Source organism: Pieris rapae, chromosome 6 (assembly GCF_905147795.1).
Source record: "Pieris rapae chromosome 6, ilPieRapa1.1, whole genome shotgun sequence".
Lineage (NCBI taxonomy): Eukaryota > Metazoa > Arthropoda > Insecta > Lepidoptera > Pieridae > Pieris > Pieris rapae.
Window position 1 is genome coordinate 1,577,245 of NC_059514.1, and position 22,126 is coordinate 1,599,370.

Below are 22,126 nucleotides of genomic sequence, written 5' to 3' on the forward strand. Positions count from 1 at the left end.
AAAGAAGCAGAAGAGTAATATATTATATGATAAATAAACTTAACTTTTGTCATTTTCCAAATAAAATAATATATTCTATTGCTTTTCATTTCATGGCAATTACCCTTGAAATTATTTCATTTTAATTAATGTAGTCAGTTAGTAATATAGTTATCATTTTAAAATTATGTTCGGATACCGTTATACCAGTATCTGTTTATATGTATTAAGATACGTCCCGGGTGTTATTATATTTACATAAACAAATTTTTAACAAGAAAAGTTGACAACTTTTGCGGGCTTTGTAAAATTATCAAACTCATACCCATAGACAAATTATTGGGATACTAAAAGTATTGTGTCATCTGTCATTTGTCAGAACTAATTTCAAGATCTTCCTTTTTGTCTACGGACACGTCGTGAGCACGTTGTTTTGTGAGTGGAAATAAAGTGCAAATATTAAAAATGTCGGCGCATTTAAATTGGATGATTATCCGAAACAACAACGCTTTCCTCGTTAAAAAGCGCAATATTAAAAAGCCCTTCAGTAAGGAACCTAACAATGTGACTAACCTAAATGCCTTCAAGTACAATGGCTTGATTCACAAAAAGGCGGTCGGCGTGGTTGAAAATGAAAACCCAAGCAGGAAAGGTTTCACAGTAGTATACAAGAAGGCTAAAGCGACAAATAAGCCTGTAAAGAACCTAGTGAAACGTAACTTCAAGGCCGGTGCCAGAAGATCCCTCTTCAAGTTGAAGAGATTGCTTAAAGCTAACAACTACCGCAGAGACTTGACCAAAGCCACCTTACGTCGTGCTTCAGCAATTCTGCGTTCACAGCGGCCAATCAAGGCAAAGAAACCTAAAGCTGCTGCTGCAAAAGCAGAATAAGTTTTGTATTTAAGACCAATAAAAAAAATTTAAAATATAGATTTGTATATTTTTAACTAACCTTTCAATCAGTATTTTTCATTTTGCTTTACATTTATGAAGTAGAAAACTACTAATGATACCATATAAAATCTTATTAATAGATAATATGCAGTTGGACCATGCTCAAGTTAACTATACCATACCTAGAATTGTTTTCTAATATATTTGGTGTCTATTAGTCAATTCAATAACTAAAGATTGATGGACTTTCTATTGAAAACTTATTTGTAAATCAATTATAATATTATATATTATGAGAAACTTAATAGATAAAAATTTTTGTACTTACTAATAGCTGAAATTAGATATTGGATAAAAATAAATTAAAATACAATTTTTTTTTTGAAACTTTTACATGATTAATAACAGAATTCATCAAACTAAGGTAAAAAAATTACAGTTTGTCTTACAGCTTTAAACACAATTTATACAATCAATTTGATAAGATAAATGCAATGAACATAAGGAATAGTACTCGAGGCTATTAATGGGTTTACCAACAGCTGCATCCATTGGGCCCCGGTTATAACATCTTGTTCTAAGTTGTGGTTCAAATCCATGATTTGAAATCTCAACGACAATAAATTCTTACTAAAAGTTAAATATTTTAGCTACCACATACAATACTAAGATGACTATGGTCAATAAGAAAACTTTAAATATTTCCCCATAATTACATTGACATTTAATATAAATATGGAATGTTTGGTTATGTTCTTCAGAATTGATAACTAATAATAGAAATATAAAACATTTAATTTATGCATGCGATCATGTGAATAAAAAGCCAATTTGCACTTATAATCTTATGATACACAGATTATTTTATTCCTTCATTCAAAGTTTTCCTATTTTTGGTTTACAGATGATTTTAAAGATTCAGGTACAAAATACAGTGGACATGAAAATAAAAGGCACATACATTTATCCTACTTAAAGGCACAATACACAAATACTTTGTAGGTCACAAATCACAATAAACACTTCTATTACATAGACACATACTAAGCTCTCTCAATGTTTCTTGTACTCATGGCTGGTAAAGCAGACAGGTCCAGACAAGTTATATATTATTGTTATATGTATGCATATAAAAACAACCCTTCTAATGCTTTACCAAGCTTCTCTTGTGAAATTTCATTGTTTCAATATTGTATGTACGAATGGATTGGACAGTTGATCGAGATGTTACAACTCACCCATGGTGATGAAAATAACTAATTTAAAAATAATCTGCTCTGATAGGGAAATGAAGCAAACACAACCGTACCAAGTGTGTTGACTATTAAAAGAAACCTAGTATTTTTACATGGCAATTTATTACAAATGCTTGAACGACAAGAAACATTGAAAGGCTGTTATAAGCATACAGACATCCTAATATGCACAAATATATAGCAGTTGATAAAAAAATTGAGATCAGCAAAAAATATAAGTAACCTGCTTATATTTAGAAGAATATCAAAAAAGAAAGCTATATTGAAGAATTTCCAGAAGGGTTTTATGCAATCTAATTATTATTATTTTTTTGCAATTTTAATTTTGATGGTCTATTTGATTGGAAAGTACATATAAGATTACCCCTACCACAAATGTAATTACGAGTACTCTCTTGAACAGGTTAAACAGACACTGGTATTTATTTCGTATTAAAATTTGTGAAAGCTCTATGTTTTACAAAAGATCAATAAATTCGAGATTAAAATACGTGCACTTTATATAAAATATTAATCTAGAAGCTCGTTTCATGCTTTAATTGTTATTTTAATTATCTTACACATCATTTAAATGTTTAATTAATATATTAGTTTATTTAAAGTAGGTATGTATGACAAGTTCATTTTCAACATATTATGCTAGTACCTATATTGTGATTTTCGAATTATTTGTGTTTGTTATATGTCATTTAGGCAATAAGAACCAAAACTTAACTTACTTATTTTTAATACTGTAAAGGTAAAAAATAATTTAGGTATGGATATTATAATTGATGGTTCAGTGCTCTCGCCTAAATTAGGTATCTACTATACACATTTAGTATTTTTTCCCTTTCTTGGGGTGCACGGTTTGTGCGTCAGCCATTACATTTAGTTATACTGAAATTGATTTTAATTATGAAAAAACCTTCCTCAAAAGCAATAATAAATTGTACTCAATGCGTAAATAAATCGAATATTTGTTAAATTAATTGTAGCGTATCTTTACGGTTTAAACCCTCTCTTTTCATCACACTGTAAAGAACACTTAGTAGAAAGAGAAACAATTCCTTTAGCTAAAACAGCTTTTCATTATACAAAAAAACTCATTCTTAACAAGCTCACCATAGACCACTCACAGATTTTTAAACTACTTTTAACAAATACTTAGATAGAACTTAAAACGAATGGCAATAAAAATTATATACAGATACCGGCAAACAACTTGAAAATCACTGCGAGAGGGGTGGGGGGGTGGCGTGTCGATCGCTTGATTGGTAAATCAGTTGATGTTAGTGTCCCGGGCTGCGATAAGATGCGCACTTTCCCCCACTCCCTTGTTTTATGCTCAAGAAGATTGCCGGTATCTATATCAATACTAAATTAGAATCAAAGGTGGCATTTTCTCACCAAATAATTGTTTACAAATACTTTGAAAATGACTTACTCAAATATTCTATGCTTTATCTGTTGCAAACTTTATCGTTTCAATATTCAATAAACAATACATACTAAAACCGGTGGAAAATTTGTGCGTACCTAAAAATAATAGCCTAAATCATATTGACTAGCTCAATGAAATTGTACATACTTCATTTAAATGCAAAATTCCTTAACTGTTTAGGATAAACAAAATTTATCCGATTGCAATTGTTGATAAAATGTAACTGCAGTTTTATTAACTAGGTACAATGAATAATTGTGATATCTATCTAACAAAATTCCATAAAAATTGGTCACATTTGTATTCATAAAAAATCTTAAGATTGTTCAATTCCTCAAGTCAAGGATTACTAAACTATCAAGATGGTATCTTTCTAAAACATGGTGTTAATTTAATTGATTCGTTGGATCAAATTAATAAATAACTATAATCAAAAGCACCAATAAATGGAGTGTGCGTTAAGTTAACTAAATACTAAATCATGATTGTGATTTCATCAAATTCGTTATTTATAAATAATTTACACTAATACATAACATTATTAACAGTCACAAAGGAATGTATAAATAGTAAATTCCAAGGTTTTTCTTGGTCGGAAAAACAGAGTCAAAGAACTCCATCCAAGCTGTCTATAAATTAGGACACCACTATTAATTGGGACATTCAATATATACAATAATATAGTTGTGATATTGTGACTAGAGTTATAAATAATTAAAAAACCCTTGTGTTATTTTCGTGCGTATGTGTTATAAAATGTCCCAATCAAACTCAAACATTATTCAAATCGACTGTCAAATAGTGTTCCAACAAGAAATTCTAAATAAAAAAAATTATTTCTAGCCTTTAATTAAAAAAATATTCCTAATGAATGTCAAGGTGGCCTATATTGTGAAACTTAATTTTAAGGTAAGCTTATTTTCCTAATAAGCTTGCCACGCAGCTAACCAGACCCAATAAATAGGCTTAAACGGCGACAAATCCTAAGTCTTGATAGACACGGTTGACAGATAGGAGCAGTCTCGATGGAGATTTAGCTCTGAACAGTTCTCAACACAACCGCTCATAGTCTAGCTGCCTTATTGCAAGATAAATACTTATAAAAAAATCTGAAGTTAAATTAAATTCATTATTCATTCAGAAGTTATTACAACAGAGCTCAAGTTTCGAAGTTGGTTTTGGATACAGTTTGAAGACTATATCTCCTGCCTACTACATGAACAAATTCATCTGTATTCATTCTGAACAACTATTCGACAGTCACATTAGGAAAATATTCACTCTTAAAAATTAAAATCTGAGCTTACAAATCATTCACAGGCCAGTTTACTATCAAAGGAACTTAAAGCGATACCAAAAGCCTGTAAGGCACACAATGGATACCTGAAGTCCATAGTAAACACATCCTCGGATATTCTACCAAATTGCATCACAACATAATCCGGTTCCGAGTCATGTACAATCTGAAAATTCTTTACACTTGCCTGTGTGACCCTTCCGTGAAAATTAAGCACATATGATTGTGTTTCATCATTCCAAACTGGTGTTTTATTGTGTAGAACCACGATATCATCAAAATTCTTGCTTCTAGAACGTTCTAGAAGCGTCTCAGAGTCGTCCTGTGGAGCGATTGTCACCCGCTGCCTGTCTGGGGTCATTCCTGGTAATATAACAGTCATTTTGCGCGGTCCTTTGAAGCCCAAGACGTTTGTATCCTAGAATTAATAGGTAATAATAACTTTGATGTACATATTGTTAGATTTTAATATTTATTTAATTAAATTCTAAACATTATGTATGAAACATATTCTTTAGTACAAGTGAGCATGTTGCTCATTTGACTCGTTCGGTTTTTTACGAATTAATCTAATTCGGAATAGAATATAAAAGAGGTTGTCACACACTATCACAAGCAATTCCTTGGTAGAAGTTATACAGATTTCATAAAATCAGTGAAGTGAATTTTCACAATAATCAAGTCATTATTGAAGTGTCTATCAATTAGTGTGTAGATCAACTAGCTCTTACAATGTACGTAATAAATATTGTAAGACTTGCTATAATTTAAATCTGTAAGACGAATGAATGAAAAATAAATTCTGGTCCTAAAAAGTCCACTTTGACACAAAAATGTTGCGTTGCATCTCTATTCTACTGCAATATTATATCTATAATTACAACCACATTTTAGCAATATAGATTGTATCATTACTTAACTTACATATACAACTGCAGCCAACTCATGACGTGGAGAATCCCTAGAGTTCTTCCTCCAAGCTTTGCCATTATCATACACAGTGAATGCTGTACCAAGTAAATTGGATCTTAATTTTCCAGCATAGCTATCGGCTTGACGTGTTAACTCTGTGGGGTCTGTAGATATCAGGTAATTGGATGTTGTTGACTTCTTGCGTTTCCGACCTAAAAAAATACGAGTTTTAGGCACTTAAAATTGTTCCACAATAATAATAAAGCTCACTTGCTGACAAAAAAAAAAAAACAAAATTCATTTATTCAGTTTAGATGCCTCTTAGGGAATGCTTATGAATGTCAAAACCGTTTACAAAATTCGCGAAAGAGCAAGACTACGCCATCCGTTCGCAAAACTACCGAGGCCTTATTCTGAGAAGAACAGGCAAGAAACTCAGCAAGTTTTACCCTCCCTCTACTAACTATAACATTATGAAAGTTATATAAGTAAAATATAAAATAAATATCTGTTCTATGACTATACCACATTCACCATTACACACATATTCACAATACTAAATCTATATGGAGTAAGTTTTCTATATACTGTTAACTAGTGGTAATAATTTGATAGTTAGAAAAAAATTGCATGTTTTTTAAAAGTAATTTAAAGACAGCATATCTTATTCTATAACATCAAACAATGGAACTATAACAATAGGTATAAACAATAGATTCAAACTCTTGCTCTACATAAAATATTTATAAATGATCAAATAACAAACCTGCTAGTAAAAATACTTTCTTGCCATAGTCCTTTTCTAAATGCAGGAAATAAGTAGGATATAGACCTCTATCCATGCCCTTCCTGTCTCTCGCTATTCTACACTTGTACAATGTTCCATGCTTAGCTGGAGTTATTACAAAAGTCTCAACTGCACCCTCTACAGAGCCTTCTATTTCGGCATTCTATAAAAAAAACATCAATTTTTAATTGTTTAGCAAAATACTCTTAGGCATATTATGATTTATGAATATGCATATTATGAGCCATTAATAGTTAACATTAAAACCCAAGGACTACCTACATAGAAACTATGTGTATATTATATAATGGTCAAATACATAGTTCATATAAATTTAGTAAGCAATCTGGTCATTATTGTATTTAGTAGTAGTATTAATCTGCTTATGTGACACCTTGTTTTTTATAAAAATATCTATTAAATATTTTAAACCTTTATTAGAACGGAACAATACTAACTTGACTCGGTGAACCATCTCTTTGAGGCCGCGACAGCATAGGTGCAACAGCTGCATCAGCACACAGATCATCTGCACTTGCTTCCCGTCCTACACTACAAACTGGCACACTTTCTCCCTCTTCACAGCTACCTTCTCCTGTGTCATCACCCACTGTTAGGACTTCAATTTGATTGCCCAGTTCTGAAACAGTGAAAATAAATCTTAAAAAAAAAACTGATGACTTGCATAATTATCAATTAAATAGTTGTAAATAGCTGTCTGTAGATAACATTTTGTTTAATAAACTTAATCAAATATTGCCTTGGAGTTTATCTCTGTATTTAGGTGCAAATTTTATTATACTGTTTCAATTTTATTGCTATATCACATATTATATTATAGTGTTCGCGTTGTCGTATATCACTATATAAAAATAATAAAACTTGTGTGATCTCAACGATGTATATCTTTTTCGTAAAAATAAACCGCGGCGTCGGCAGCGAGATGTACGTGTGTCACTTAAGAAGTCGTGGGCCGTACTGGTGGCGGAGCGCGCTGTGGAATGCGCGTGCCTCGCCCCCCGTCTGCCGCGGAGAACAATAGACACGGTCTATACGTAAAAGTTGGTAAGTGCATTTTTGTAATTTAATATATAATTTATTTCAGCTACCAATGACGACGAGGACGCCACATCACTCCCCTGCCGAGACCGTTTCACGGTCGATAGTAGTCCGGAAACTTAACTAATCTTCCACTTCTAGTCTTTTTTTCAGGTAGCGGTGCATCGTGATTGGTGTGAAGCGGCAGTACGGTCATCGGTGAACGAATGGTCGTGTCGTATTCTCTGTTTTCTTTCGTAAGGTAAGCTGGTTTTATTCTGTCTATTGTTACTGTAACTTCTTTGCCTTTTATGTCTAATGAAAATGTTTTTGTATTTCTTTTCAGAACTTTATATGGGCCGGTATATGGTGATTCAAGTGATCGTTTTGCGGGACCACGGCGAAGAAAAACAAACTGTGCAGTATGTATGTCATTCGGCAAATAGAATGTTTTACTGTTGTGGTTTGATGCAGGAGTTGGGGTTAATGCTGCCATATGATTTCTCAAGCGAGCTGTATAGTCTGCTGGATTTAGGTTCTGGTCAAGCGAAGTTGAGAAAAATTGTCCCGGTAGTCGTAGTGGTTCTCCATATACTAGCTCGGCGGCTGATGCCTGCAGATCTTCTTTCCAGGCAGCTCTTATTCCTAGTAGCACTAGGGGAAGTGTTTCAGTCCACTGTGGGTTGTTGTGACAGATGATGGCTGCTTTTAGTTGGCGATGTAATCTCTCCACCATTCCATTGCATTGCGGATGGTATGAGGTGGTGGGACGATGTTCTGCGCCAATCAGGTTAGTGATGCTTTGGAAGAGTTGTGATTGAAATTGTAAGCCTCTGTCTGTTGTTACAGTTTGTGGACATCCATGACGAGATACCCAGTTGGTAATGAACGCGGAAGCACAAGTTTCTGCTGTAATATCCGCTAGTGGATAGGCATCAGGCCAACGTGTGAAGCGGTCTATTGCTGTCAGGCAGTATCTAAAGCCATTAGAGTATGGTAATGGGCCTATAATGTCCAGGTGTACGTGGGCGAAACGTTCTGATGGTACTGAAAAGGTTGTAAATGGTGCGTTCGTATGTTTGTTGACTTTACTTCGTTGGCAGTCTACACATTCCTTTGCCCAAGTTTTGCAATCGCGTCTTACTCCGGGCCACACAAATCTTTGAGCTACCATTTTAGCAGTGGTAGGGCCGCTTGGATGGCTGAGTTGGTGTATGGTTTCAAAAACGCGTTTGCGATAGGCAGGTGTTATATACGGTCTAGGCGATTTGGTGGAAAAATCGCAGTACAACTGGTTTTCAGCGATCTGCTTCAGTTGTAGTGCTGTGTTTTTGGTAAGCAAAGCTTGCAATTCAGGGTCTTGAGCCTGATCTCTTGCAAGTGCGTCGTAATTTATGGTGACAATCTCTTCTACACGTGATAGGGCGTCAGCGACGATGTTGTCTTTACCGGGAATGTATTTTAGATCGGTGGTGAATTGAGATATATAGTCAAGATAGCGGAATTGTCTTGGAGAGCACTAGCTTCTGTTTGTTGTGAAGGCGTAGGTGATGGGCTTGTGATCGGTGTAAATGCAAAAGTTTCTTGCTTCCAACATATATTTAAAGTGTTTGATACCTTCGTATATGGCCAGAAGCTCCCTATCGTATGGACTATATTTTTTTTGCGATGTCGTCAGTTTACGAGAGAAAAATCCCAAGGGTTCCCAGTTGCCTTTTCGTTTTTGTTGCAGGACAGCGCCGATGGAGTCGTCTGAAGCATCTGTGAATAAGGCTAGATCCAGGTTGATTTCAGGGTGGACAAGAAAAGTGGCTTGAGATAGGCTGCGCTTGCACTCATTGAAAGCTGTTACAAGGTTAGTCATATCGATAGGTGCATTTCCTTTGATGTTACCTGTTAAGGCATCGTTCAGAGGAGCCTGTATCTTTGCTGCATCAGGGATGAATTTCCGGTAGTAGTTTATCATTCCCAGGAACCGTCGGAGTTGTTTTGCTGTTTTTGGCTGTGGGTAGTTGGTAATAGCTTCCACTTTCTCTTTGAGGGGGCGTATGCCTTCAGTCGAGACGCTGTAGCCGAGGAAAGTTACTTCGTTAATGCCGAATATGGACTTAGAGGTGTTTATTAAGATGCCATACTGGTTAAGTCGTTCGAAGACAGTTTTAAGGTGCTGAAGATGGAGTTCTCTGGTCTTCGAGAATACTAGGATGTCGTCAATATACCCATATGTAAATTCCAGGCCTTGAAGAACTTCATCGATGAATCTTTGGAAGGTTTGAGCAGCATTTCTTAAACCAAAGGTCATATACGGAAATTCGAACAGTCCGAATGGTGTCGTTATGGCTGTTTTAGGTATGTCCTCATTCGCGACAGGTATCTGATTGTAGGCCTTAATCAGGTCAATCTTTGAAAATATTTTAGCTCCAGACAGCTGGTAAACAAAGTCATTAATCTGTCTTATTGGATATCGATCAGGGATGGTTCTGGCATTAAGTGCTCTGTAGTCGCCGCATGGTCTCCAACCGTCGTCCTTCTTTTTGGCTAAATGTAAGGGAGACGACCATGGGCTCTCTGATCTACGAGCTGTTCCATTTGCGTACATCTCTTCAAACTCTTTTTTCGCAATAAGCAGTCTATCTGGGGCTAAACGTCTGGGACGAGCTGCGACTGGTGGACCAGGGGTAGTACGTATATGATGCTTCGTTTAGTGCTTGGTTTCTTTTGGATTTCCAGTAGGTTTCGTTACATCTGGGTAGTTGCGAAGTAAGTCATGGAAGTCGGAGTTTCCAGCAACTGTTTTGATGGTCACCGTTTCCACAGAAATGTTGGCGCAGCGTGGCGCGTTGACGGACAAACTTGTGAGGCCGTCGATGAGGCGGTGACGACGACAGTCCACTAATAGGTTGTAGTGGCCCAAGAAGTCAACACCAATAATGGGTCGTGTGACGTCCGCAACTACGAATCTCCAGGTGAAGTCCCGGCGAAGTCCGAGGTCCAGGTGTAAGGCTATGTAGCCATACGTAGCTATGATAGTGTTGTTGGCAGCGTATAACTCATATTTAGTTTTATGACGCTGGTCTCTGGTCGCCGACTTAGGAAAAACGCAAACGTCAGATCCCGTGTCTATCAAGTACTTCAGTTTAGTTTTCTTTTCGACGATGAAGAGGCGGTCATTAGGAGTATGCGTAAGGCAGTCGTTAGCCGCCACTACAGGCTGCCGTTCGCGTTTAAAGTCTTGTAGGAACAGGGCGTGAGACATTTTATGGCGTTTTCACCGAATTTTCTGTGGTAGTAACACACGCTATTCATTTTGTTTTCCTTCCATCTTTGGGTGGAGCGAGAGTGAGATCTTGATCTGTTATACCTACGTTGTGGTGATCTGCTTGATCGGCTATTATGCATGCTCAGGGAAGCAACTTGCTTGGTTAATTCGTTAACTTGCCTGGCCAAGCTTTCTAAGGCGGTGAGGTAGTGGTCTGGAGGATTTCCAGCATGTTGGTTAGCTGAGGACGATGTAGCGGCGTAAACATTTGGTGGGGTTGGGGCTGCGATGGCTATAATTTTGTCAGCCAACTCTGCAAGTTTCTCTAGCGGCATATCCATATGCGATGCAATGATAGGTTGAATGTTATTGGGTAACCTATTGTGCCATGCTGATCTAATAAATTCGTCTGGTACCTGTGGTCCGGCCAAATGTTGTAGGTGACGAAGAAATTGTGAAGGCTTTCTAGTGCCGAGTTCTTGATTGTCTAAAAATTGCCTGATTTCTTCTTCGCGCGGTTTACTTAATCGCCTTATTAGCTCCGCTTTGAGGGTTTGGTATTTGTTGTCTTTGGGAGGACTTTCTATAATATCCGCAACTTCAATAGCGAACTGTGGGTCCAGTTGGCTAGTCGCGTTATAAAATTTAGTCGTGTCTGACGTTATTCCCGCCAAACAAAATTGGCCTTCCAATTGAGCAAACCAGAGTGCAGGTCTATTCGGTAAAAATGGTGGTATTTTAATTCCAACTTTGAAAATTTCATGTGCACCTTTTTCCATATTGTCCGTGTCCCCACCGTTATCGTCTTGCATGACAAAAGTGCTAAGACCGCGTGGCGTGTAGTTTTTTCTTACTCTTATCACGTCGGGGTCACCAGTATAGTGTTCGCGTTGTCGTATATCACTATATAAAAATAATAAAACTTGTGTGATCTCAACGATGTATATCTTTTTCGTAAAAATAAACCGCGGCGTCGGCAGCGAGATGTACGTGTGTCACTTAAGAAGTCGTGGGCCGTACTGGTGGCGGAGCGCGCTGTGGAATGCGCGTGCCTCGCCCCCCGTCTGCCGCGGAGAACAATAGACACGGTCTATACGTAAAAGTTGGTAAGTGCATTTTTGTAATTTAATATATAATTTATTTCAGCTACCAATGACGACGAGGACGCCACAATATTTATTATTTCATGGATTTATTTGATTGTAAATAAACTTGATTGTGTAAGATGTGTTGTAAAATAAATTTCCATATATATTAAGGTTTATATAGTTGTTTAGTGATGCACATTTAGCTACATCACATTTTTAATGTTGTATTTGTAAAAAAAGCCATTGTTGTTTGTTTAAACATAAACTATAACACTATGAAAGAGACATGGAATGTGAAATACAAGTACAACTAATGCTCTTGAATTTATCACTCAGAGAGAAGAGAACATACATATGCAGACTAAATATAAGAAGACACTCATTTTAATAATTACAATTCAAATTATAATTGCGTATTCTATGTACCTGTAAGCAAAAAGATGAGAATACACAAAACTTACCATCATAAGTGGAAATTCTATTTGTCTGAAGAGGTATAACTTGGTCAGGATTTACTGGTGACATAAGAAATTGCATCGGACCATCATAGCCTGTTATAGAAAAGAAAATAAAACGCGTAACATAAAAATAAACAGCCAAACATGCAGAACTTAATTGACAGGAGCTCTAAAATACATTTATCATTCCATTACCATGAAGTTCTCTAGAACGACTACCAGAGATAGGACGCTTTGCAGAACCAACTCTCAAGTCATTAGCTTGAACCAATCCAAGGCTTTGGCGCTTTTGCTTCATCCTTTGTTCCACACGCTGCCGCTTTAATAAGAAGAATACCGCTTAATAAAAACAAAGTATGGTGGATCGATATATATAAATTACATATGAACGAAAGTAATACAAATCATTACTTGATGTTCGAGTTGATCCCGAATATTAGTAGAAGCCATTTCAGTTTTGATATATTTTGCACGTTAACGCGAAACACAATTTTGTACAAAATTGGCAAATTTCCCAACACCTCATTGATTACAATGATACTATTTAGTTGTAATTTATAATAATTATTTTTAATGTTTTTTGTTTATATATCATCTTGCCTACCGTTGCCAGGAATACGTTATGCCCAAATAATTGTCAACTGTCAGTTTAGAATACTTCTCGATAACCCTGGAAAAACGCAAATAGTGACAATCATTTTTTGGCAGAGTGCTGATCTGTAGATATGTATGATTCTATAATGTCAAAATAGAAATTGTTTTATATCTGTCATTTAAATAATTTCATCAAAAAATGGCCCCGACCCGGAGTTTTCTTGGATTTTTAAATCCAAGAACGATTAGCTCGGTTTTTAATAGTAACTTATCTAAAACTTCTTGTCGTTTCTTGCACAAATGTAATAATTGTAACCACGCAGGGGGGACCTTGGTATTCCTACATAAAAATTTTAAATGTAAGTTTTACATGCTGACATTACATCACCGGCATTTAATTTGATTTTAGTTCTTATTTATTTGTTATACAGTATATTAAAAAAGTATAAGAACCCTTTATTTTATTCCTAGTTTGCCAGAAAAAAATATTTTGCAGGAACTTTTAACATAACCTTTACTCTTTCCTCAGATAACGAAATAGCGAAACATCGCTTAATACATACTTCAAGCAGCTTAAGTGCTCGAACTGACTATTATAAAGTTCTTGGAGTTGCTAAGAATGCTTCTGCTAAGGATATCAAGAAAGCATATTATCAGCTTGCTAAAAAATATCACCCTGATGCAAACAAATCTGACCCAGAAGCTCCTAAAAAGTTTCAGGAAGTATCAGAAGCCTATGAGGTTAGTTTTTTCAAACTCATTTACTTTGAAGTAACCTAAAATATAATTCAAAATCCTTAAAAATCATAGTTTTAAATATCTTTTATAGATCCTGTCTGATGAATCAAAGCGTAAACAATATGATACATATGGAACCACGTCAGATCAGATGGGTGGTATGGGAGGCCCTGGCGGTAATGATGGTTTTACACATCAGTGGCAATATAAGTCTACAATAGATCCTGAGGAGCTGTTCAGAAAAATATTTGGTGACGCTGGCTTTAAAAGTGAGGCTTTCAGTGACTTTGCAGAGAGTCAATTTGGATATGGAGCAGCCCAAGAGGTGCGTATTAACAAATTGTATATACTTATACTTAAAAATAAGTTATTACTTTTGATTTATTTAACTTTTATTACAAATTTTTTATTTAACTTTTCAGGTAGTAGTTAACCTACGTTTTACTGAAGCAGCAAGGGGTGTGAATAAAGATATTAATGTAAATGTTGTGGACACATGCCCAAAATGTCAAGGAAGCAGATGTGAACTTGGTACAAAAGCTATCAAATGCACTTATTGTAATGGTACTGGAATGGAAACATTTTCAAGAGGTAACTTATTTTATTATGTATTCATATGAGATCCTCTTTTCTAAAAGTAAAACTAATAAATAAGAACAACAGTTTGATATCTGCTGGACTTGTAGCAGCAATATTTTAAATTAGAAAAGTAATTTACTACTCTACTATAAATTTAAATTTATATTTTTGATCTTAGCTTGCACTATATATAAAATTGAACTCAAATTATTTTAAGATATAGACTAATATTATATTACTCATTTCAGTGTTCATTTTTGCGTTTTTAAAATAAAGAATCAACACAATTATGAATAACTTATTTTTTTTAGGTCCATTTGTTATGAGGTCTACTTGTCGACATTGTCATGGAACAAGAATGCTAATTAAGTACCCCTGTGTTGAATGTGAGGGCAAAGGCCAAAGTGTAAGTAGTTAGAAAAGTAAAATAATTTTTGAATGGCAGCAACATTAACTACTCCTTAGACTATATGTTCGGAAAATAATTGTCTACAAAATATGTTTCCTTGTCCATATTATGGTATTATATTATGGTACACATTCAAATCAATTATTTAGTTGGTTTTTTTTAAAATATGCACCATGTCATACAGAGATGCTGTTTGAAATCTTGTTACTTACAACACAGAGGCTGTAGTGTTAGGGCTTTAGTAATATAGATGTTATTATGATTTAGTATAAATTACACCTCAATTATTGATTTGAAAATTTTTATACATATGTTATGTTGTCATTGGATTTTTCTTGTCATACTAATAGAAATATTTTTCCAGGTACAAAGAAAAAAAATAACAGTTCCCGTACCTGCGGGTGTTGAAGATGGTCAGACAGTGCGTATGTCAGTTGGTAGCAATGAGATATTTGTTACATTTAAAGTGGACACCTCTAGTTACTTCAAACGTGATGGACCTGATGTACACACAGACTGCACGGTATGATTATAAATACCTCGTATAGTTTTGCGATGTCTATGTATATTATGTAATGATCAAATACTATCAAAACTTTCTTATAAAAGTTATATAACCGTTATGGGTTTTGACCTCTATTATCAGTATCTTTATTTTTCATAGGCAAACCTTTTAAAGGTAATAAACTATTTGCAATAACAACCTTAAGCATCATTGTTAGACTGGCTGTCTGAAACTATGAATTATAGCTCAGGATGATCTTGATCATATCAGCTTTTTTTATTGTCAGCAAAACAAAATAAATATTGCATCATAAACAATTGATGATTAAGAGTTATATTGCATAGTTTCAGACAGCCAGTCTAACAATGATGCTTAAGGTTGTTATTGCATATAAAAAATCAAAGAAATGGAAAATTGGAAATTCTTTTATTTTATTGTAAGTTCTTAGCAATTAAAAGACATGTTGTTCATAAGTAATTGTGCTTTACAGATTTCCGTGTCTCAAGCCTTATTGGGTGGCACTGTCCGAATACAAGGATTGTATGAAGACCATACATTACAGGTTTGATTGATTTTATTTTGTTCCTCATTTTATCAGCATATGCTGGAGACCAATATTCTATTTGTATGCAAAAACGAATTATACAGAAAGCAGTTTATGTGCTTACTATAAAAAGTATATTATTTCAATTGTCGATAGCTGATTTATATTAGCCTTAGCATTGTCATAATTTCAGATTGTACCAGGAACATCGTCCCACAGTACAATCCGTCTATCGCGCAAAGGCATGAAGCGAGTGAGCCAACATGGATATGGCGACCATTACGTTCATATTAAAATACAGGTAAATTGATTTTATTCAAGCTAATATACATATGACGAGCCTCTATTGTTTATGGCGTAGTGAATAATTCTATTTTGTTAGTTGTGTGACAGAGTAACAACGGAATATTTCATTTATTTTTTTACCCTAAGTAACACATTGATTTTATATTGTTTCTATTAGTATGATGCTACTAATAAATATAAATGGTTTCCAAGGTTAATTGTACGATCCTTTAAGATCTTTCTAACAAATTCAAAAAACATTATTTTATTCTAATCGACATTGAGATGTGTATAGTTATAAATAATATTCTTAATTTAATCAACCAATATTGAAAAATAATGTTTACCTAAATTGTTGTTATCGTTTTCATGATTCTAAGTATATTCTTCCAGGTACCAAAGACACTAAGCGCAAAGCAGAAAGCGCTGATGTATGCGTATGCGGAATTAGAGGATGACACTCCGGGTCAAATTCATGGCGTTTCCTTCGACAGAGATGGTAAGAGTTGAAAATTTTTTCTTTACAAAAGGATTTTGTCGGTTAATATGCTGTAAGTGTTTCTAAGTTAATATTTCAGGTTTCAATTGCTATTATTAATCCTATTTGGTATTTATTAATAGATTTTATAAATTAAATGAATACATAACATTAGCGTACGTACTGTACGCGTACGTAACCTACGTACATGTTTGCGATTTGAGTTTCTGTCGATGAATTAAATGACAAAATATAATATCTAAAAATAGAAGGCCACTTAAACAGCTATCAAACGATACTTTATTTTGCAGAAAGCACAAAAAGTAGCGATAGTAATCAGACGAAATCACAAAATATACATCCGCAGAACAGAGACTCTGAGACGAAACGCGAATCAAAATGGACGTTTATCGATAGTTTGGTGCAGGCCTACGAAAACAATCGCTCGGCTTTCCTATTAGGTGTATCTATAAGCCTATTTTGTGTTGGGCTTATATTGTTTGACGCTCCCAAGTATGATGTACAGGAAATACAGGAGCACGTTCAGACTCAACCCTTGGATGTACCAATGGGTTACCAAAGAGCGATTAAGAAACAGAAAGACCAGCAACCGGAGTTGTATGAAGCGTAATTTCTAAACGTTTAGTCACGTTATAAATACTTTAAATTGAAACCAATTATATCAGCGATATAAACCGTGATTTATATCGCTGATAATTGGTTTCAGTTCAAAGAATTTTTTTTTCACAGAGTACAAAGTACTGTATTAGACTATTACAAATATTTAGACGGCAAATTAGAGTTAAGCGTTTAATACAGTTGACATATTTATAAGTGAACTGACAGTTGGGTTGAGAATGTTGACATTTGATTGGTCGACAGAAACTGTAGTCCATTCGCAGAAACGCGATACGAGCCTTTGACCAATCAGAATCAAACGATGCGTAACGTCGTATCGTTTGCGTTCTCGTTGTTAGTGTCTGCGGGATTTAGGGTGGAGACTTAACGCAAATATTAATGTTTGTCAAAATTTAATATTTTGACATATGGGACAACTCCCATATGTCAAAATATTAAATTTTGCCAGCCCAACGGCTGTACTAAGTCTCTACCCTGAATGAGGCTATTAAATTTGTAGGCACTATAATCTTATAGTATGATGGTTGTAATTTATTTTATAATGTAAATAATTCCATGAATATATAATGTTGATTAAATTGTTGTTTTATTTCCTTGTCCCATCATGCTATAATTTTATATTTAGATGTTTTAAATTCTAAAGCCTACTTATTGTCATAGGTAAGGAGGCGTAGGCAGAGATGTCCTTGTAAGTTCCAAGACGGGTTGATTAGAGTTGGGTTTATTTGTAGTTATTTAATATAACATGTAGCATGATGGATATATCTTATATGTCAATAACACGAGTATGTAATCTTTACTTATTAACATGTTAAATGGTGGGTATTGTTTAGTTTAGTGTTATTTAGGTTGAAACAATGCAGTAAACTACTAATTCATGGACCTACAGCGGTCTGAGTTTGGAAAAGTATTAGAAATCTTCGTTATTTTATTCATAAAAAGAATTGTCCTAATTATATTGAATGATTTATACTTTAGTAGAACCTTGGTAGGTTTTAGATTTGGCTAGAGTAAATTTCTGTAAAAAAAGATCTGTACTATATATATATAATTATGTACATATGGGAGGCGGGAGAATTCAAGTATAACGTCATGTAATTTTTGATATTCTGTACCCAATTTTCGTTACTATTACATCTAAAAATTACCAATTATGGTGTGTAAAGTATCGGAAAGTCGAAAATAATATTAACAATACCGCATAATTAACGCCTGTCCCGAATCTTAACGTTTTACTCCAAAACCCCTCCCTCCAAATTCGTTACCTATTACAAAAGAAACAATCAAAGACAAGTATTATTAAAATGACTTCAATAATAAAGTATTTGACAGTTTTTCAGTTTCTTTTAAGAATTCTGGCAGGGGCTCATCTGATGTTAAGTCATACCGTCGCCCATAGACCCACAATGCCAGAAGGTACGCGATTGCGTTGCCGGTCTTAAGAATTAGTAACGCAGTAATCAACTAATACAAACAAACTTTATTTAAAATATTGTTATCCAGCAAAAATGTATAAATTTCTACAAAAATCGTGTACCACAACTATCTTTAACTATATATCAGGTGATTTTATTAAGAGATTTCAAACAGTTTGCTATTTACTTACCCACAGGTAAAAAAATATCTGTATCAGAGCCACAAAACTTGGTGGATGCAGTGAAGGAGGCGCTCAAAGACAAGAAAAGCATAGAGGGAGCCACCGAGGATGACTTAAAAGAATCAAAGAGAAGCAAGGGTTAACTTAACATAGAGTCGCATTCAGATTTGTTTTTATCGCTTAAAATACATTTTGATTATTTGAGTTATAAATAATTTGCATTGTATAGGTATTGAAAATCTGAAATAGAGTACGAACATTTTTGTTATTAAATTTTATAGAGATTTATTAATTGGTCAAGGGGTTTAATAAGTCTGAATGTGGCAACCGTAAATTACCAATAAAATTAGCAAATCACATCTTTCATTTTCGTTTCTTGATTTTCCTCTAATTCTGTGATATAATAGTTTTTATCTCGGGAATTTTGTTTCAATCATTCTGTTCGGAATGCTTTGTAGTTTCTTCTTAAATATTCATTTTAGAATAAATTGGAAACAATTGAATGCTGTATATAGCAGTTGACTAGTTTGTAGGAATCTAATAAAATTCTTAAAATTATATTTGTTTTTATTTCCAATCCAAATTATGCACGCTCTGAAATAAAATACAATATTTTTTAAATACATTTAATTATGAACCCTTTAAACACTCAAAAACTTTCAGCTTAGGAACGTCCTTTTGTAGAAAATGAATTAACTAACAATCTTGTTATTGATCTGTTACAAGCAGTCTATAGTTGTTAGCGACATCTGTGATGGTGTCGCTACCGTATCGTCTAATCGTTGCCAATGTATAAGCCATCAAACACATGGCGCCCTCTGTGTATAAGCCGTATAACACTCTTGTAGAGCTTTCAACCTGAAGATTAAAAATGAAACAAAAGGTTGAACTGATTATCTTATTTTGATGAAGTTTTGTAAAGTTAAATACTATATTCTAAAATTTTTGAAGTACAAGCTAGTTTTGTATTGATGATAGAAGTAGACTTGTTTATTTAAGAAAATTTAAGATTTATCTAAAGAAAAAATATTGAACAAATAAACAATATAAGTTTATCAGAGACAGATTCAAAAGTATAAACCTAAGTTAAATTTGTGAATTAATGTGCTGAAAATACTAACAAATTCCAAACCACCAGCTGAAGTAAACTCCAATGGAAACGAAAGCGAATCCGTTATGTTGTTTGTTCTTAAAACACCAAAAGCCAAAACTCCAAGAAGGTAATATAAACATATGGCTACTGGTAAGCCGCGTCCTATGAAACATTTTCCAAGGCAAAACTGAAAAAACAAACAAAAATTGCGATACTCGGTTATATACAAACAAACTGTGGAGGAAGGGAGATTCTGTTTTGACTGGGCTAAAATCGAGATTTTGTGTATCTTAGTGTTTTGTACTCGCAGATGATAGATGTCGCTATAAAACATTCTAATACCACTTAAGCAGTGTTGGCCTAGTGGCTCTCGCGTGTATATTAATCACCAACATGTATAGTAGAAAAAAACCAATGATTACGAGGCCCAGACCGTAAAAAGGTGTAGCGTCGTTGTTTATTAAGTATGAAATAGGACTGTTTGCTAAATAGGTATAAACTAAAAAAATCCTTCCTACTTAGTCAAAATCTGGTACAGATGATGAATGATCTTGAATACTTACAGATATCGTTCCGCGGATATTATTCGATGGCTTCAGTGTTTCAAAATGTCGGCTACTTGAAACATTTATTTGAGTTTCTTGTTACATGAAAAAAAAGTTTAATATTATTTATTTATACTTTATATATTTTATACGTCACATAATATATGATCGCTGATAAGTCATTCGTGTTTTATTTAAGCGATTTTTTTAATACCTAATTAATATAAAAGTTTTAGATATGAGTTTTAGTTACTTATGAGCTACTGAAACTCATATCTATATAATGCATTATCTGCTATTAAATATACAACAAAACGGCAAAGAAGCACGGCAACGCATTGCGAGCATGCTGGCAGTGTGTTTATGGGTTACATACAGTATCACTATATACTACATACAGTATCAATTATGATTATTATTAGATGAGAGGAGGCTATTACATAATAAACAAAAACTTCTAACAAAATGTATAATTATTTAAAAATAAAAAGTTACATTCTCTCTATTATATGTTAGTGCTATATCCTAGGTATATGTTTATATAACTAGGATTCTGAGTATTGCAATTAGCAACTTCAGATAATTAATAGAAGCCACGAACGATACTCGTTCCATTAAACATTTTGCATTTTCAATAAGTGTTACGGTGAAACGGTCATTATGCTTCGACGACGACCCTTTTGCATAAAAAAATGTGACCAAACTCGGTTAATAAATAAATTGTCTTTAGAAAATAAGTAAAACAGTTTTTTTACTACTAAAAATATCATGCGCCATGTTTGGGGGGTGTTTACGGTGTTCCCAATACCAAATACATTGTTGTTATGTCCTTTACCTCTCATCTATCGATTTTAGAACTTTAGATTTGATTTGAGAACTGAGAACTTTGGATTTATATTTCTTTTTTTTGACGTTCATAAGTGTTACCTATATGAATAAGTGATTTTTAATTTGATTTTATTTGATTCTACAACCTATTTACACCTTACTTTATCTGCTTCAGGCAAAAGTGGTTTTGAATTAATTTAAAATGAGATATTGGTGCAGAGATATCTAATTTATAAGCCAAAAAAGTTTGCAACTGTATCACAAAAACATTCTGGCACCTTCTGATATTCAAACATGTCTAACAATAATTTAAATTAAACTATATATATATATATATATATATAAAACAACGCTATATATATATATCTCACTTTTTAAATAAATTTCCCTTTATTTACATTAAAGTCGAAAACCCCGACAGTTTTAGTATAAAGTGTCCCACAACATTCATTGAAGCATCCCCGTTATTATAATGTGTTGAGATATTGTACCACTGAGCAATATTTAGCGGCAAGGTCCCCATAATCGTTAATACTCATAACGCTGGCGTTTAGTAATATAGTTTTGTTTGTTTCGACATTGTTTACCCTTACTAGAAATCGTTATGGCGGTGATAGGAACGTTTAGTCTAGAAGTTACTTTAAACCAAATTGTTTAGCATCTTTAAAAAAATATTAGATAAAGTACAAAAAATTGATTCAATATGAATGGGTTTAATGAATAAATAGCTTAAAATATATCAACAAATTTATATGTTCACTTCGAATATCTGTACTATTATTAGTGGCTTCATCGTGCGATTTTTATCCCTGTGGTCTTAGGTTCAAACCAGCTGTGCACTAATGGACATGATTTCTATGTGCGCATTTAACATTTGCTCAAACTGTGAAGGAAAACATCG

The 22,126-nt window shown here is 34.0% G+C and overlaps 3 protein-coding genes and 1 long non-coding RNA gene across 7 annotated transcripts; 2 read left to right on the top strand and 2 right to left on the bottom strand.

Annotated features, from left to right (window-relative positions):
- The first annotated feature begins 358 nt into the window (after positions 1-358).
- LOC110997026 (60S ribosomal protein L28) lies at positions 359-907 on the top strand. The gene has a single exon (XM_022264972.2). The coding sequence runs from the start codon at positions 445-447 to the stop codon at positions 868-870; it is 426 nt and encodes a 141-aa protein (XP_022120664.2). The 5' UTR covers positions 359-444; the 3' UTR covers positions 871-907.
- Positions 908-1,238: 331 nt separating this feature from the next.
- On the bottom strand, positions 1,239-13,004 carry LOC110997267 (protein king tubby). The gene is made up of 7 exons (XM_022265339.2): positions 12,803-13,004; positions 12,587-12,710; positions 12,395-12,484; positions 7,007-7,188; positions 6,528-6,711; positions 5,774-5,973; positions 1,239-5,267 (listed from the first exon to the last, which is right to left on the bottom strand). The coding sequence occupies exons 1-7, from the start codon at positions 12,839-12,841 to the stop codon at positions 4,863-4,865; spliced, it is 1,224 nt and encodes a 407-aa protein (XP_022121031.2). The 5' UTR covers positions 12,842-13,004; the 3' UTR covers positions 1,239-4,862.
- A 137-nt stretch (positions 13,005-13,141) lies between these two features.
- On the top strand, positions 13,142-19,317 carry LOC110997053 (protein tumorous imaginal discs, mitochondrial). 4 transcript variants are annotated; one of them, XM_022265026.2, is made up of 11 exons: positions 13,145-13,344; positions 13,515-13,726; positions 13,815-14,048; positions 14,146-14,314; positions 14,614-14,708; positions 15,076-15,234; positions 15,707-15,778; positions 15,954-16,061; positions 16,439-16,544; positions 17,823-17,850; positions 18,775-18,909. In XM_022265026.2, exons 1-10 carry the CDS (start codon positions 13,185-13,187, stop codon positions 17,834-17,836), a joined length of 1,329 nt encoding a protein of 442 aa, XP_022120718.2. In that variant the 5' UTR covers positions 13,145-13,184; the 3' UTR covers positions 17,837-17,850; positions 18,775-18,909. The 4 variants fall into 4 exon arrangements, with proteins under 4 accessions (XP_022120699.2, XP_022120718.2, XP_022120708.2 ...); XM_022265007.2 differs by lacking the exon at positions 18,775-18,909 and having other exon boundaries at positions 13,142-13,344; positions 16,835-17,854; XM_022265016.2 differs by lacking the exon at positions 17,823-17,850 and having other exon boundaries at positions 18,775-19,317.
- A 111-nt stretch (positions 19,318-19,428) lies between these two features.
- Positions 19,429-20,489, bottom strand: LOC110997320. The gene is made up of 3 exons (XR_002600328.2): positions 20,416-20,489; positions 19,881-20,039; positions 19,429-19,617 (listed from the first exon to the last, which is right to left on the bottom strand). It is a non-coding gene; the product is annotated as an uncharacterized LOC110997320 (long non-coding RNA).
- Positions 20,490-22,126: the final 1,637 nt, after the last annotated feature.

What these genes read in the sequence shown, in the direction of transcription:
- LOC110997026 (XM_022264972.2), top strand. Translation starts at nt 445, where the DNA reads ATGTCGGCGCATTTAAATTGGATGATTATCCGAAACAACAACGCTTTC.
- LOC110997267 (XM_022265339.2), bottom strand. Translation starts at nt 12,841, where the DNA reads ATGGCTTCTACTAATATTCGGGATCAACTCGAACATCAA. An exon ending in GGGATCAACTCGAACATCAA is followed by an intron (nt 12,711 to 12,802) that starts GTAATGATTTGT and finishes TTCTTATTAAAG; the next exon opens with CGGCAGCGTGTGGAACAAAG. An exon ending in GAGATGGTTCACCGAGTCAA is followed by an intron (nt 6,712 to 7,006) that starts GTTAGTATTGTT and finishes TTTTTTTTATAG; the next exon opens with AATGCCGAAATAGAAGGCTC.
- LOC110997053 (XM_022265007.2), top strand. Translation starts at nt 13,185, where the DNA reads ATGGCCCCGACCCGGAGTTTTCTTGGATTTTTAAATCCAAGAACGATT. An exon ending in GATATGGAGCAGCCCAAGAG is followed by an intron (nt 14,049 to 14,145) that starts GTGCGTATTAAC and finishes TTAACTTTTCAG; the next exon opens with GTAGTAGTTAACCTACGTTT. An exon ending in CGTTTCCTTCGACAGAGATG is followed by an intron (nt 16,545 to 16,834) that starts GTAAGAGTTGAA and finishes TTTATTTTGCAG; the next exon opens with AAAGCACAAAAAGTAGCGAT.